This window comes from Aptenodytes patagonicus, chromosome 10 (genome assembly GCF_965638725.1).
Source record: "Aptenodytes patagonicus chromosome 10, bAptPat1.pri.cur, whole genome shotgun sequence".
NCBI classification, from domain to species: domain Eukaryota; kingdom Metazoa; phylum Chordata; class Aves; order Sphenisciformes; family Spheniscidae; genus Aptenodytes; species Aptenodytes patagonicus.
In genome coordinates, this window is record NC_134958.1 from 22,484,198 (window position 1) to 22,501,114 (window position 16,917).

The 16,917-nt window shown below is 50.0% G+C and overlaps 1 protein-coding gene across 3 annotated transcripts in view; it reads right to left on the minus strand.

Annotated features, from left to right (window-relative positions):
• Positions 1 to 14,080, minus strand: part of EDC3 (enhancer of mRNA decapping 3) — a 29,775-nt gene extending 15,695 nt beyond the window's left edge. The window contains exons 1-5 of one of the 3 annotated variants that reach the window (XM_076348531.1): positions 13,997 to 14,050; positions 13,170 to 13,276; positions 11,343 to 11,524; positions 9,578 to 9,891; positions 290 to 625 (exon numbers count right to left, since the gene is read on the minus strand). In XM_076348531.1, the coding sequence (XP_076204646.1) occupies positions 290 to 625; positions 9,578 to 9,891; positions 11,343 to 11,506 (814 nt within the window). In that variant the 5' untranslated portion in view covers positions 11,507 to 11,524; positions 13,170 to 13,276; positions 13,997 to 14,050. Of the gene's footprint in view, positions 1 to 289; positions 626 to 9,577; positions 9,892 to 11,342; positions 11,525 to 13,169; positions 13,277 to 13,996 lie in introns of all 3 variants that reach the window. The other 2 variants (XM_076348533.1, XM_076348532.1) reach the window with 2 other exon arrangements.
• Positions 14,081 to 16,917: the final 2,837 nt, after the last annotated feature.

Sequence of the window (16,917 nt, forward strand, 5' to 3'; positions counted from 1 at the left end):
CAAATGGCTCCTATTCAATTTCCATTCTTGTTATCCAACCATCAGTTTTGTTCCCTACTGCAAAAAAAAAAACCTTACCTTGTTGCCCTATCTGAATATTTTTTATCTTGGAAATATTGAAAATAAAGGTTGTATGTAGATACAAGGCACAGATCCAATCTTAAGTAAAACGAACGCCCTTGCTTGTACCACACTAAGCTGATAGACACCTCTCGGGGAAAAACAATCCACCACATGTGCCCCAGAAAAGCAGCAGTTTGCATCCTTATCAGTGAGGGATGTGGCATACCCGTGCAGAATTCTTTGTTAGCGTTCTGGGGTACGACAATCCTTCTGTAGACTATGGGCTCCGATTCCAAGATGTTCTCGTCGTGCCGATAGCGAGCTGGTTTCTCATTTGGGGTCCCCCGGGAACGAGTGCCGCTCCTCCTCTCATAAGTTTCAATCTCTTCAAACACGGCTGCCTTGTCAAAAAGGGCCAGGTTCCCTTCAAAATCAAAATCTGTGTCTGGGATTTCGTCAATGTCATCCCCAAAGCACTCATCATCTTTGCTTTTCATCTGCCCGTTTTTCAGGCCACTCTTCTTTGGAGTCACTTGGTTCGGATGACGGCTACTGGATGACCCTAAACAAAAATAAAAGCAAGTTGAAAGTGCGTCATAAACGGAAAAGAGCCACGTTTGCTCATACGCTTTCTGAGCAAATTTTGTAAGAGAGGGGAGCTTATGCTTGCAGTCCACTGACTCAAGGGATACTCGCTTCCCAAAGCAGATGCAGACCTCATCTTTGGCATTACTCATGCTAAGATAAGCTAACAGAAAATAGGACAAGAGCATCACGAGAGAGACTTTCAGGGACTTTCCACTGGCAAGGTTAGAAAAACAAGCTTATCACAGTAGCAAAATAAGTGTTTCTCCACATTTTATTTAATTCAAGATAGTGTCGCATTAGCGATAAGATAATAAGCTAGCCGTGATGTAGGACAGTTTTCCTCCTATACTGAGCTCATGTTCACGCAGGCATGTGGTCCAAGACCTTCTTTGGAATTTCCCTAAATTTCAGAGACTAATGTAGGTGTTTTCTTCCATAACAGGCTGCCCACCTATTAATGATCTTTAAGGGAGAACTTAAAACCCTGAATGTAAAGCATTTCTTTTTCCTCGCATTTGCTATCAACAGGTACACATTTCTGTACCAATATGAGGTCCTTTTCCTCATTCCTATCGCCTTATTCTATTTATTCATCGTCTTCCATGTTTAAATACACTTCTTTCCAATCACAAGTAATTGTGAAAGCCTGATTCGTCTGGAGTGAGAGTGATGAAAGTCTCCTCATTCCCAACTTAGGGCTGGAGATCAAGGACTGATACAAAACCATATGCAATTACGAGGTCAACATATCCCTCTACTTGCTTATTTCTTACATTATGATTCAGGTCACCCATGCAAACTCAGGTCCAGACAACATTAATCCGTTTGTTATACCCATTGTTAAATTTGCAATGACTAGCAAAGATTTCAGGCCAATTCCAGCAATTACAGGGATGGCCTACAGTGTCCAACAGATGGACTAAGAGTTATCACACCAAAACTGCTTGCTCTACTAAAATATTTCTCATAGTTTATGATAATCACCTGTGCGAGTCATTTATACAAATGAGTTTATTGACAGAATCCATTTGATACCACAGAAACAAATTACCACCAAATTACCATGATGATGTGTGCTCTTTATATACCTCCTCCATAAGTGAAAAAGCAGCATTTTTTTTGTCTTCGAATCACAGAATCATTAAGGTTGGAAGAGACCTCTAAGATCAGAGTCCAACCGTCAACCCAACACCACCATGCCCACTAAACCATGTCCCTAAGCGCCTCATCTACACGTCTTTTAAATATCCCCAGGGATGGGGACTCCACCACTTCCCTGGGCAGCCTCTTCCAGTGTTTAACCACTCTTTCAGTAAAGACATTTTTCCTTACATCCAATCTAAACCTCCCCTGGCACAACTTGAGGCCGTTTCCTCTCGTCCTATCGCTTGTTACTCGGGAGAAGAGACCGACCCCCACCTCGCTACAACCTCCTTTCAGGTAGTTGTAGAGAGCGATGAGGTCTCCCCTCAGCCTCCTTTTCTCCAGGCTAAACAACCCCAGTTCCCTCAGCCACTCCTCAGAAGACTTGTTCTCCAGACCCCTCACCAGCCTCGTTGCCCTTCTCTGGACACGCTCCAGCACTTCGACGTCCTTCTTGTAGTGAGGGGCCCAAAACTGAACACAGTATTCGAGGTGCAGCCTCACCAGGGCCGAGTACAGGGGCACGATCACTTCCCTCCTCCTGCTGGCCAGACTATTTCTGATAGAGGCCAGGATGCCATTGGCCTTCTTGGCCGCCTGGGCACACTGCCGGCTCATGTTCAGCCGGCTGTCGACCAGCACCCCCAGGTCCTTTTCCGCTGGGCAGCTTTCCAGCCTTTACACATTATTGCCCATCTGAGAGAAGACAGGAAGAATTTCGAGTCAGCTAAGGATACTTAGAAAACATCCCAAGAAGACTTGCAATAGGCGCAACCTTCATGGCCTCCCGTAAAGTTACCTGTCACCTTCAGAAGTGCAGACAAGTCTAGCTTGGTCTTGGCAAACCTCTCCTTCTCCCTGCCCGGAAAGGCTTATTTGTAACCTCGGATCAGACTGGTGGAGCAGCCGCAAGCTGCCTAACAAACCCACATTTCCAAAGTGTGAAATCCTCCACTCCATTGACAGGAGCAGCACTTCCCCCAGAAAGCGAAGGGCCCTCCTCCTGCCAGCTGTTTCTACAGGAGCGTCCATTCGTTTCAGGATCAGGACAGGAACCGGCACATTCAAGACCAATGTGCAGATTTCGGCCAAGTTAACAAACAGAACTCATCTCTCTGCAGCAAAGTTATTCAGTAGCCCAGTTACCCAACTTAAATTGCAGCCATTAACTCCAGAACACCCTTATGATTACCTGAAGCCTTTATAGAAAACACTACAAGAACAGACCGGAGCAGAGCACGCTTTCCTGGAAGATACAGGCAGGCTTGCCTGGAGGTCTCAGAGCTTATCAAGGACTTTGTAAGCTCTGGCAAATTTGTTTTATGGCGTGATATTGATTTCATCTAATACCACGTCTAACTTATGCTACGCTGAAAGATGACTTGCTACAGATATGCACTTGGTTTTATGCTCAATTAGGAATGCATTGTCTCAGCAAGGATTTTCCCCCGTTTATTTTTCCCCGTATTTTAGACAGCGTGTCACTTTTTTTTTCCCTAGAGAACTGTTTAAGTGACTAACCTGAAAGCTTTCCCAGCCCGCACAGCAAGGAAACTCTTTGAAATGCTCAGCAGCTCCTTCTCTGGTGTCTTAAGTACTTGAGCTGAACAAAACTGACCGGAGCACCCTAAAGCACTCCCTCTCCAGTTACGCCATTCACAAGTCCTGCAACAGCAGCAAAGGGCGCAAGAAGTCAGAGTCCAGTATTTCCTACCTTGAGAAGCAGGAGATAAGACCCCAAATCTTCAAGGCTTTGTGGAATCATCAAACAAAACCCCCCACAATGACCATTTTCCTGATGTGAGTAATTTGTTGTTCTGGTGGGTTTTTTTGTCTTAAACATGAGCTCGAGTGCTCTAGTTATACCAGTTTAAAAACAGTTTTGCCCAAGCATCCCTAGCAAGCGCTGAAGAGACTGAAAGAATCAACTTGCCCCAGCTTTATCACCTGGCCTTATGAAAGACATTGGCTCTTCCCTTTCTTCTCCAACACCATTATATCATTATAGCTACAGCACTGCTACGTTAAATCAATATCTTCAAGGGCACCTACAAAGTTAGACAGCTAATAGCATAAGTCTCTCACAGCAACACAGCTACCCTGCCTACTGGATTTACTCTAACCTCACCGCATCATGAAAATCCAGTGGCCGCCGCACAAAGCCACTTACTTCTTCTAAACAGCAGTATCAGTAGAACGGCCAGCATGAAATATTTATTCTGCGCGTACTGGAGCAACTGAAACCAGCCATAGAGAGTTGTGTGGTCAGCGTCACCACACTTTGACAATACTCTCTATTTATAGAGTCTCTATTTATAATAATTTGACCTTACTACTAAACTACAGCAGGTAGATCATTTTCAGAACAGTGACTTTCAAGCTGCGGGAGACGTCAAGGAGTTTTTATAAACAACTGGGTGAGAACAGACTACGGTAATACACCTTTTGCCAAGAAGCTACTGAAGGACAGACAGCAGAATTCAAGAATTGCTGGTGGCAAAACACGAGATGGGGAGAGAAAGGGTAAGTCCTTCTGGCAAGAAGGATTCCAGTGTACAAGCTATGACCAGTCATTTACATGCACAGTTTTGAGAGAAAGGGAAAGGTTGTTTTTTTTTTTACTAATGCACGACTTCCAAATTTGACATATAAACCACTCCAAAGTGGCACGCGACTTGGTATAGAGCTGGCAACTGCCACTACCGACACGGGAATCGCATCCAACGCTGCTGCTATCAGCTGCACAAGAACCGAAACCGCAGACCAACACAACAGGCCGAGTTCCCCAAACGTTCACAGGCTCCAGGTCGAAGCAATGGTCAAGGGACTCTCAGAATTCAGATGAATAAGCTGGAGCCTACAACGAGCACAATGGCAAAACAGGCCTGCTTCTTGTGCCAATGTGTTATGGCAACTCAGTCCGTTCCTGTTACCCAACAAGAGTTTTTACACTCATTGCCAGGTTCTTCTGCAAGCAACTCCACGCTACCCTCAGCTGACCTGAAAAGCAAAATGTGGGGATAGATGCACCGCCACGCAATGGATCCAGGGGACAGAAGCAGCTGATGTGAGCAGTGTGTAAATGCTGACGGAATAAAAAGCTGCACTAGAAAAGCTGCGAGAACAATGGCTGGAAAGCTCCCCGGGCTCCCCCGCAGACACAATGAATGGGAGCCAAGACCATACCTCATCAAAACGAGACGTGCCGGCATTCTGGTGGGCAGCTTTCTAATCCATACCAATGGATGCCAACTCCGAAATACTGCTGACCCACGCAACCGGCTGTCTTTTCACGGGCTGCATTACAACCCTGCAACAGAAGTTGCACAGAACATGGCAGAGGCCTCCTACGAACTCCAAGCAAAGTTACGTGGTGTTCCTCCTCAAGCATCGCCATCTAGACAGGCGAGAAGACTGGCAGCTGACGCTGTTCAGGGAAAAGAGGAGGAACACCTAGAAAGAGGGCAGGGGGAGGGACAGAAAAACTCAGGCAGAAGAATCTGAGATAAGGCTAACAGGAGAAGCGTCTACTGCCTTCCAGGGCACCAGTGTGACACACCAGACCAAGCCATTGCCTGAAAGCTGCTATTCACAGCTGCGCTTGCTTCCACGGCCTGATCCAGTCCCCTGCCAAGCAGCTACAGAAATCCAGGCCTTCTAGTCCAGCTCCTTTCGGATCACAACTCCCAGCGCCTCTGCCCTGTGTGTGTTTGCATGAAGCTTATTAAGGAGAACAGCACATGGCTCCACGTCAAGTTGGCAGCTTGACGCCACGCAGAAAAGCGCCTCCCTCAAAAGATAAACAATACTTCCCAGGCTTTTCTTGTTTCTTAGGAAAAAAAACCTTTCATGTACAGCACACAGGCAAACGTAAAGTCTCTAGCGAGCTGGCCGCCTTCCTGTGAGATCCCTGGGGGAGCTTTTGCCGCCAGCCCTGGCATGAACGAGCCCCGTGCCAGCCCAGCACAGAAGCCATTGTTGTGAAACCTGCGCTGATATTTGTTGTTTATTGATTCCTGTCACACAAGTACTCCGAAGGGGGAACTTTGTCCCTGACTTAGCACGCTAAAGGGCAGCAAAAGGTCAACTTTCAGCTGTACTAAACCCTATATGACTTAAGTTCTAGAGGACATCTCAGCCCGTTCTTCTCCGTACCCACCATCTCCACAGAGCCAGGACCTCTTCCGTCCTCCTCCCGAGATTCACCCATCATTTGCCCTGCTCTCCAAACACACACATTTTAGAGGGTAAGAGTTCACTTTTCTACCTCATTTATCCTAAAATGAATCCAAGCTAACAACAATTGACATCCAGCACCTTGCTCAACTTGTTTCAAACAAAGTCTGTAAAAGAAAATCTGACCTGCTGTTGTGCTTATGTAAAACTGACGCGAGCTATCTGTGGGCTGAAGTGGCTTGAAGCACTCACTGTTCACCCCCGACCTACCAGACACTGGCAAAATCCTCCTACACGCTCCAGCCAGCCAGAAGAAAGCAAAGCAAGAGTTACTTTAGACATTTAGGTAGCTGACACCGAAGTTTGAAAGTTTTCCTAAAACCAACCAAAGCAACATGAACAACTAACTGGAATTTAGGAAGAGTTAAGGAATTAAAAAAAATTAACCTTAAAAGAACCACAGCTCTCCTCCTACAGCAAGCACAACGCAGTGTTTAGGCCTGGGTAGAAGTAAAACACTCAAAACCGACAGGCTTGAAGGTGGTTAGGTCACCAAGGAGCGCGCGCCCCCCCCCTCCGCATCGTTCTGGCCTTCCTCTTCCCATCAAGCCTGTTTGGCAATCGTTTAAATAAAGAAGTGAATACGAAAAGAGTTACAACCCTTTCAGAAAATAATACAGCTGTTGGTGGGGGAGGAAGACTTCGAGAGGTCCAGGAACTTCTCCACGTAAATACAGTCTTTGATCTCCCTGTTTAACTGGCCTTGCCCCCCTTGGGTTTGTTTCTTTTCTAAACACAAAAACAAGGGGGGGAAAAAATGAAGCCATGGAAGTACACTGGATAGATACCGATGCTTCAACAATTGAGTCATGGAAATATGCTGGACATATACTGACGTTTCAATAATTGCATGATGAAGATCTGGAAAGGAGCGTAGCCCAGGGGGCTTTGAGAAAAAAAGAACATACCCAGTTTTGGCACAGCGTGAGAGCTGGCTGAAGATTTTATGAACAGAAATAAAAATAACAGATGCTTGACTTTGAGATGCACAGATTGTATCTTTACATCATTCTCATTAGAGCCCGTTAATTTGTATTTTCAACGGCACAGCAAATAACATTGGTAATTACTCGTAGGGTGATGTTGTAATAGGTTACGGTTATACAGGCTTTAAATAGAAAAGCTTTATAATATTGCGATTTGTTTCCAGTTCCTTTTAGAAGGAAAACGGAGGCTGGCAATTGGGCAATTTTCAAATAGAGAAGATAGCAGGAATGAGGAAATCATTGTAACTGGCATTACTCAGCTCTGCATTTTCTAACATTTGATGCTGGTGAAGCACAGTAGTGCACAGGGTGGGACAGGGAAGATCGCCACTTCACTAATTAAATTTGTATATTCACTTTAACAAATAAATTGTTGAAGAAGTATTTGCTTTTTACGTAAATAGGCGTCAACCACACTTCTCTCAGAAATGCTGCAGTAAAGAAAACACCAGTGCGTTGCTCAAACAGGGCTGTTCTTTGGGAGACTGAAACAGGGATGGGCAAAAAGGCGTACGCAACAGAAACGCATGGCACAATTGTAGCGCAACTGATAAAATAATCTCTTTCTATTCATACTCCAGCTCACGTCCCACCGTATCATTTGTCTTTGCAGCCATCTACAGCCCCAGTCCCTCCAGTTCCACCATAGCCAGCGCAACACAGCATCTTCCTAAGAGCTCCCAAGTATCATCTGTGCCCCTCCCAAACACCAGCCCACGTAGCTGGAGGCTGTAAGGAGAGGCAGCTGCTTCCTTCAGCGTCTTTGCTGCTCCTCTCCGCCCTCTGTTCATACACACCTTTTCCCTGTTATATCCCAAATTCCTGTGGTGTCCACCCCTGCTATTCTCAACCCAACCTCTAAGCTCATGCCAGCAGTGACAGAAGAAAGGGGTAAGAGATTGTATCAGGATGTTGGGTGGGGGGAAGAACACGGAGAGCGTTTTTCTTCTTAAATGTTGCCTTACGTGTCCTCAAACTAAATGAAGTAACGCACCCTGAAAATAAAGGCTGGTTTTTCCCTGCGACAGGAACGTGAATTTGCAGTTCACATCCCAATCCGTTTTGGAAGTACATAACACCACCCTGCTTCTGTCCTGAACGAGCAATAGAACAGCTTTTGTGGCCGTTCCTCTTTATACTACCATGTTCATAAGAGAGACGCACAACAGTCTGCAGCATTTTAAAGTTCAGAAAGACGAATTTCCTTTAATGGGCTTCAAGAGGAAAAAAAAAACCAAAAACAACTTCAAATCAGGTTTGGCATGGGAAGCTTGCCGAATTCCCCCAACACAAACATCCCGTCAAAAATGGTTCTGAGCCTAATAAATAAAACCATCCACATAGCCCCTTCTTACCCACGCAATTCTGAAGGTTACTCCGGACAGGCTGACTCCTGAAACAGCGAGTACACGGCCGCGAGGCACCCGAGTAACACCAGCCTTTACGGGCAAATAACGACATCATAAATTCTGCTACGACCTTCCCAACCTGTTAACTAGGTTGGCTACAGGACTGCGCTGCGCAAACAACGTGCTCAAGCGCTGCCTCGGGCCCCCACGTGGAATACCCTGCAGAAGCCAGGGCAACAACCGCCTACTGGATTTTCAGCTGATAAAGCGCTATGATAAAGAGGGATCTGGCCTCCGCTAGAACCAGCTGCTTTCTGCTGCTCCTCCATCATCGGTTCAGGAGCAAGCACAAAGAGCACACACAAGTTAAGGCTCTCACCGTAATCTACTCTCCAGTTATTCAGCTGAACAGCACTAACGTCTCTGCATTAACTTTTCCAGCCTGTGTCCAGCAAGGAAAGGTATTTCACTGGGAATCAAAAGGAACAAAAAGTAGAGCGAAATTTGCCTCCGAAGAACTCTAGTGATAGTTTTAAAGTCTCCCCACAGATGAAAAGGAGCTAGAATTTACGGTCTGCATCAGCCTGATGGCAATGGAGACATCAGTGAAGCAACCCTGTGTCCAATATACCCTGAACACATTTCTGTAGGGTAGCCGGAAGCCTAGAGCAGCAGAATGTATTCTTCTTAAAAAAACAAAACCAAAAAAACCCCCACAAACAAAAAACAACCAACCCAAAATCCCCAAAAAACCAAAACAAACAAAACCAACAATACAGAAGTGGCAGACCAGGTCAAACAACCCGCTTCACCTGACTATTCTTACCCAATAAAACCATTTTGTATCTCTGTATAAGGGCGTTTTATGCAGGTGTACGCACATACCTTTATAAGCCCAGTCCTGCAAGCTTTAATGAATGATGCATTCATACCAAATTATGGATGAGATTGCATCACCATCTGATCATAAAAGATTGAAAGATAAGTGCCAGACACTTGGAAGATCTATACTGATAATACTGTGAGGCACAGCTTGCAAAGTTCTTCTCACCATTTATCTTCCTCTTCTCCAGACCTTCAGGTACAAGGATAAAAGCAAACACACAAAAGTCTCCAGCACCGTTTGAAATGTTCTTGCCGAAGAAGGGAAGACGTCGCAGCGGTAACTCAGGTAGGCAAAAGGAAAGTTGCAGGATAAACACACATACTCACAGGAATTGTGTCTACGACGGAAGCCTTTGGATTGAGTCAGTGTTTCCACATGTCGATCCATGTAGCTCTTGGAGCACTGCTGCTGTGGAGAGATGATAATGTCCTGATTCTTCACGTCCGTTCTCCTTGGGATATTCTGCGGGGCGCTGCTGGAGATGGGCTTCTTTAACATCTTCCCAGTGCCGTTCTGACTGGGACCCACTTGGCATCCGACACCAGGGATGCCCATGTCTGTCTGCTGCAGGTCCCCACATTGTCTGCTGTCCCCTGGCCCTGGGATCTCCAGAATTTTTAGCTCAGTAATGTCACCTGCCCTAAAAAACAGGAAAGGAAAACCAGACATTGAGGAATTTAGCATCCGAGGTACCTTCACAAAACAACCCCTAAAGAAAAACAGGCAATGTTGTACAGCGGGTTTTTTCTGATGCCGTTATCAACAGAAACAAGAAAAAAAAATTTAATACACGAACACATGAGGATATTTCCACAGACATCAAAATATTCAACTGAAATGGTATCAATCTTCAAAATGACAACTCAAGTATTTCTATACTGCACCTGGATTGCGTTGAAAGGTTCTGTTCCGAGCTGAAACAGGAATCAGTCAAGCAGAAAATGGAAGCAACTGGCACAGACCTTTGTAGAAATCTGCATTAATTTAACAGTTGCTAGATAATATAATTAATCTCAGCCTTGAGGCTACTATTACTTTTAATCCATTTGTACAGAAAGCTACCCTTAGATTAGTGCAATTCACGCTCGGGCAAGGATGGCGCTTCCTGTTTCCTCAGAAAAAGGATAAAGAAAACTAATAGAGCACTGGGCACGAGCCAAAACGAAACAAAGAAGCGGTTACAAAGACCTCCATTCGCATCGATCGCAAGAAATAAATCAGAAGGTAGGGTCTTCTATTTTAAACTTAGTAAGAATTTGTCCAACTGGGATATAAAAGCAGCAAGAGCTTGCTACGGACTTCCACACATCTCCTGGAAGAATATGGTCGTTATCTTTCCCCACGCTCTCTCTTCAAAATCCAAGGGAGAAAAAAAAAAAAAAAAGCAAGCATTGACTTCAGGGAATCAATCTTATTTAAAAATCAATAACTCAGAGTCTTAACTATTGTAATATGCCAGGTAACAGGAAAATGTCCAGTGACGAGCGACTCCCATTTATTCTCTTTAAGCACAGTGTTACCAGGAGCTGGTGGGAGAGAACTCCCGAGAGCTACAATACCGCTGCATCGATTCAGCTTTTGGGTTCAAAACTCTCTCCTGTCTACACAGAGGAAAGAACATGGCAAGAGACAGAGGGGACGGAGATGGGTTTGATAACTGCGCTTAATTTAATTGTATTGGGGCGATAATTTTAACTGATCTACCACTCTGCTTTCTCTTCTGTCACACTTTAATTACATGTAGTACACATGCTGAGGGCCGAGCTTTAAGAGAGTATGCCAGCCCCCTCAACTACCTGAACAACAGAATGTATACACACAATACATACACGTACACACACGCATACAGCCTCACCCACAAATAACCTCCAAGTGTGAGCTTCTAACACGGGGATGGCAGAGCCAGAAAATAACCTCCTGCAGACAAACTAACAGAAACACGAGAGGCACTTCTCATCCAAAGACGCTCAGCAGCAGTAGGGAGATTTAAGGCAAAGAGCCCATTTCTGGGGAAAAACAAAACAAAACATCCAAACCACCACAGACCTTGCCTGGAAAAAAGACACGGGAGGAAAAAAGACGGGCACTAACCTGAAGGTGACTTCTGGCACGAGGCACTTGACCCCATTATGGAAGGGCCGCGTCAGGGAAATGGTCTGGCTGACCTGATCCACGGCAGACACTCGTCCTTGGTAGACTCCCAAGCTTTCTCCACAATTAATTGACACAATGCTCCCGAGCCAGTCCGTAGCCATATTTCCGGCACACAATTGCTGTAAAGAGACACAGGCCTGGCTGTAACAAGATGCAGAAACTGACAACCTCAATCAGCATCAACGGCATCCCCCGGCCCAGAACCCTGGCTCCCACCCAGGCTCCGGCTTTGTCAGCTTCTCTCTTCTTTGTGGGGTGGAAATAACATCCATACAGATGCCGAGGATCACAGCGAGCGCGTAAATCCCTGGACAGGGCTTTGCCTATAGGATTGTTTGTAACGCAGCTCATCGTTTGCATCATTAAAGAAATAATTTTGTAACTGAATTCAAGACGAACAGCTTCCAACAGCCATATTTAGCATTTAGTTCTGCCTGCGGACATTCTCCCTGTAATTTCAAACCGGGAATTTATCTGCCCTTCCCTTTTTAAAATTTTGGCACACGAACCCTGGGGCAGAACAGCTTTTGTGAATACTCAGCACTGAGAAGACTGACCTCTGCACGTACAGTTGAAAACGAACCCCTTTAAGGGAACACACAGATAACAGAGGGGGGGAAAAAAACCAACACTGGAACCCAGGACAAAAGTCTTCATGCTCTCCCGAGCCAGGAGCATTAGTATTACCGCCACAATTAGATAAATGAAAAAAGAAAGCTGCACTCCTTTCCAGCATCGAGTTCCACCAAAATACAGGGGGGAAAATGCACTTTGTTTAGTTAGATGTTCAGTCCCACGTAATTCCCTCGGTTTTGATGCTCGACTGAACTTGTACTAACACACTTTGAAGGAGCTAAGCGCATCTTTTGATCTGAGATTTCTTCCTCCAGACAAAGAACACAGGAAGATGACAGGCTCACTAGCATCACGATAGCGCGAAAGAGCTGACAAGCTCATAAATGAAAATGACTACCGTATGTATTTGCCTTTCATGCTGTAATCAACAGTAAGAGGGAGAAGGCTTTGATATTTACTGCAAGGAACACAGACAGAAAGCGCAGGAGATAACCCAGGAAGATTAACGTCAATATGTAAAGCACATTTCTGTGAGAGTCATTTTAATTCTCTTCAAGCCCTTCCTGTCCTGAGCTTCTTGGAAAAAGATGCAAGGGGGAAAAAAACCAAACTGGGAGTAACTAGGATGCATCCATGCTACCAGAACTAACTCACTTCCCCCAACTTTCAGGGGACTGAAAACAGGGGGTGCTTCAAAGGGCAGCAAACGCTAAATTTGGTCACTAAGCTGTAAATTCTTCAGGAACAGCCTCCTTTCTTTCCTGTTTCTGTGTATTTATATTAACTCATGATAACAATGTCTGGATTCCGAGATGACGGCTGATAAAAAGCACTTTCAAAACACAGATAACACATCCCCGAGTATCTGCAGCGAAATTAACATTTCATTCCCTTTCCTGTTTTTCGTGTCTCTTTTTGAAAACAAGGAAGAGAGTTCAGCACACATCACCATCTTACAAGGATCCTTTTAAAAAAATAAGAGCCTCCTTTTGCCAAGAAAAAAACCCATGAAAATCAATGTTTGCGTGCAAACATAAACCCAAACAGCGAAACTCCCTCATCTCAAAGGATGTCATTCTACTACTTTGTGTGCAAATCACTTAGAAGAAGGAACGAACTGCACGTGCAGCGAACGATTTGCTACATCACACGTGACAAACGTGAGCACATTTGTTTGTTTACACGCACCCGGAAAGTCAACCCTCCTGTCTTATACTCCGAGGTTTTGTCATACGACTCGCGGATATCTTACGTTCCCCCACACCTCTTACTTCAAGCGTACGTTACCGATGCTCCTGCAAGTTTTAAAAGAAACTCAAGTCACAGAGCTTACTCAAACAGGCTTGCAGCACCTAATAAAACACGGCTTGTGAGCGGTAACCTAGCGCGGGGTGAGTTGGTAGCTTTGCACGCCGGGCACTGCTGCTTGAGACGAGAGGTGCCACTGTGCGCCTTCCCCCTGCCTGAAAGAGGGGCCAGCACGGAGGCGGTTTCGCTGGCTCACAGCGGCCACCGAGCCTACCCGCTCTGCACCCGAGAGACAACCTGGCACGGGGTATATGCTCCCAGCAGGACTCGTCCGTCCGTCCCCCCCCCCCGGGGCTGGGTCAGGGTGGGCTGCCTCCAGCCTGACCCCCGGAGGAGAACACAGCCCGCCCCCCCCCCCCCCCGTAGGTAAACACGGAGCCCCCTCAGCCCGCGCCTGCGTGGGCCCCGGCAAGAGGCGGCCTGCCGAGGCTTGGAGCCCCGCGAGCGGAGGCGCTGGGCCCTGCTTCTGCAGGCCTGCCCCTCGCCAGCCGCTCCCCCGGCCCGGCCTCCCCACGACGGCCCCGGGCATGCCGGGGAGGGCCTGGCGCCACGGCCGCGCCTCACGGGAGGGCCGGGCGAGGCCGAGGCCCGGCCCCCTACCGAGGGCCCCGGCTGGCCCCGGCCCGCTCCCGCCGGACCCCCCGGGGCGAGGGGACGGGGGACGGGGGGGGGGGGGGGACGGGGGACCGGGGGCGCCCCCGCCTCACCTGCACCGGCCGCTGGCTCCCCGCCTCACCCGCGGCCCCTCCGCCTCAGCGACGCTCGGCTCTTCCGTCACTTCCTGCCCCGCGCCCCGCCTCGGAGCGGCGCTCGAGCCACCGGCGGGCCACCATAGAGAGGCGCGGAGGAGTGGACGCTTGGCGCGTGCGCAGTAACGCGGCGCTCCGGCGCGGCGGCGGGCGCCGGCTGCGCTCCGCGCATGCGCGGCGGAAACCCGCCGGCCGGCGTGCGGCGCCGGGGGCCGCCGCGCGCATGCGCGGCAGGGGCCCGCCCCGCCCCGCCTCCGTCGCCGCAGGCTCCCGCCCTCCCGCGCCGCTGGCGGCCTGTCGCGTGTCCTCCGCGGTGTCAGTCACACCTCCGGCACCTCCGGCACCCCCGGCACCCCCGGCACCCCCGCCCTCACGCGGCCGCCATCGCACGCCCGCCGCCTCCGTCCCGCCTCCGCCGCCGCTGTCACGTGTCCGCCACAGCGCCGTCGTCTCCGTCTCCGTCACCGCCGCCACGCGCCCTCCCTCACCTCCCTGGCGTCCGCCACGTCTCCGCCGCCTCCATCGCACCCCCGTTGCCTCTGACCTCTGTCACCCCTCCGGCGCCCCTGTCCTCCATCACGAATCCGTCACCTCCGTCCCACCCTCATCCCCGCCTCCACACCGCCATCACACCGCCATCACACCTCCATCCCACCGCCATCACACCGCCATCCCACCTCCATCCCACCTCCATCCCACCTCCATCCCACCTCCATCACACCTCCATCCCACCGCCATCACACCGCCATCACACCACCATCACACCGCCATCCCACCGCCATCCCACCGCCATCACACCTCCATCCCACCGCCATCACACCGCCATCACACCTCCATCCCACCTCCATCCCACCTCCATCACACCTCCATCCCACCGCCATCACACCGCCATCACACCTCCATCCCACCTCCATCCCACCGCCATCACACCGCCATCACACCGCCATCCCACCTCCATCACACCGCCATCACACCTCCATCCCACCTCCATCCCACCGCCATCACACCGCCATCACACCGCCATCACACCTCCATCACACCGCCATCACATCTCCATCACACCTCCATCCCACCGCCATCACACCTCCATCACACCGCCATCACACCTCCATCCCACCTCCATCCCACCTCCATCACACCTCCATCCCACCGCCATCACACCGCCATCACACCTCCATCCCACCTCCATCCCACCGCCATCACACCGCCATCACACCGCCATCCCACCTCCATCACACCGCCATCACACCGCCATCACACCGCCATCACACCGCCATCACACCTCCATCCCACCGCCATCACACCGCCATCACACCTCCATCCCACCGCCATCACACCGCCATCACACCTCCATCCCACCGCCATCCCACCTCCATCACACCGCCATCACACCGCCATCACACCTCCATCACACCTCCATCACACCTCCATCACACCTCCATCACACCGCCATCACACCTCCATCCCACCGCCATCACACCGCCATCCCACCTCCATCCCACCTCCATCCCACCTCCATCCCACCTCCATCACACCTCCATCCCACCGCCATCACACCGCCATCACACCACCATCACACCGCCATCCCACCGCCATCCCACCGCCATCACACCTCCATCCCACCGCCATCACACCGCCATCACACCTCCATCCCACCTCCATCCCACCTCCATCACACCTCCATCCCACCGCCATCACACCGCCATCACACCTCCATCCCACCTCCATCCCACCGCCATCACACCGCCATCACACCGCCATCCCACCTCCATCACACCGCCATCACACCTCCATCCCACCTCCATCCCACCGCCATCACACCGCCATCACACCGCCATCACACCTCCATCACACCGCCATCACATCTCCATCACACCTCCATCCCACCGCCATCACACCTCCATCACACCGCCATCACACCTCCATCCCACCTCCATCCCACCTCCATCACACCTCCATCCCACCGCCATCACACCGCCATCACACCTCCATCCCACCTCCATCCCACCGCCATCACACCGCCATCACACCGCCATCCCACCTCCATCACACCGCCATCACACCGCCATCACACCGCCATCACACCGCCATCACACCTCCATCCCACCGCCATCACACCGCCATCACACCTCCATCCCACCGCCATCACACCGCCATCACACCTCCATCCCACCGCCATCCCACCTCCATCACACCGCCATCACACCGCCATCACACCTCCATCACACCTCCATCACACCTCCATCACACCGCCATCCCACCTCCATCACACCTCCATCCCACCTCCATCACACCGCCATCCCACCTCCATCACACCTCCATCCCACCTCCATCACACCGCCATCACACCTCCATCCCACCGCCATCACACCGCCATCACACCGCCATCCCACCGCCATCACACCTCCATCACACCGCCATCCCACCGCCATCACACCTCCATCACACCTCCATCACACCGCCATCACACCGCCATCCCACCGCCATCACACCTCCATCCCACCGCCATCCCACCGCCATTCCACCGCCATCCCACCTCCATCCCACCGCCATCCCACCTCCATCCCACCGCCATCCCACCGCCATTCCACCGCCATCACACCTCCATCACACCTCCATCACACCGCCATCACACCGCCATCACACCGCCATCACACCTCCATCCCACCGCCATCCCACCGCCATCACACCTCCATCACACCTCCATCCCACCTCCATCACACCGCCATCACACCGCCATCACACCTCCATCCCACCTCCATCACACCTCCATCACACCGCCATCCCACCGCCATCACACCTCCATCACACCTCCATCCCACCTCCATCACACCGCCATCACACCTCCATCCCACCGCCATCCCACCGCCATCACACCT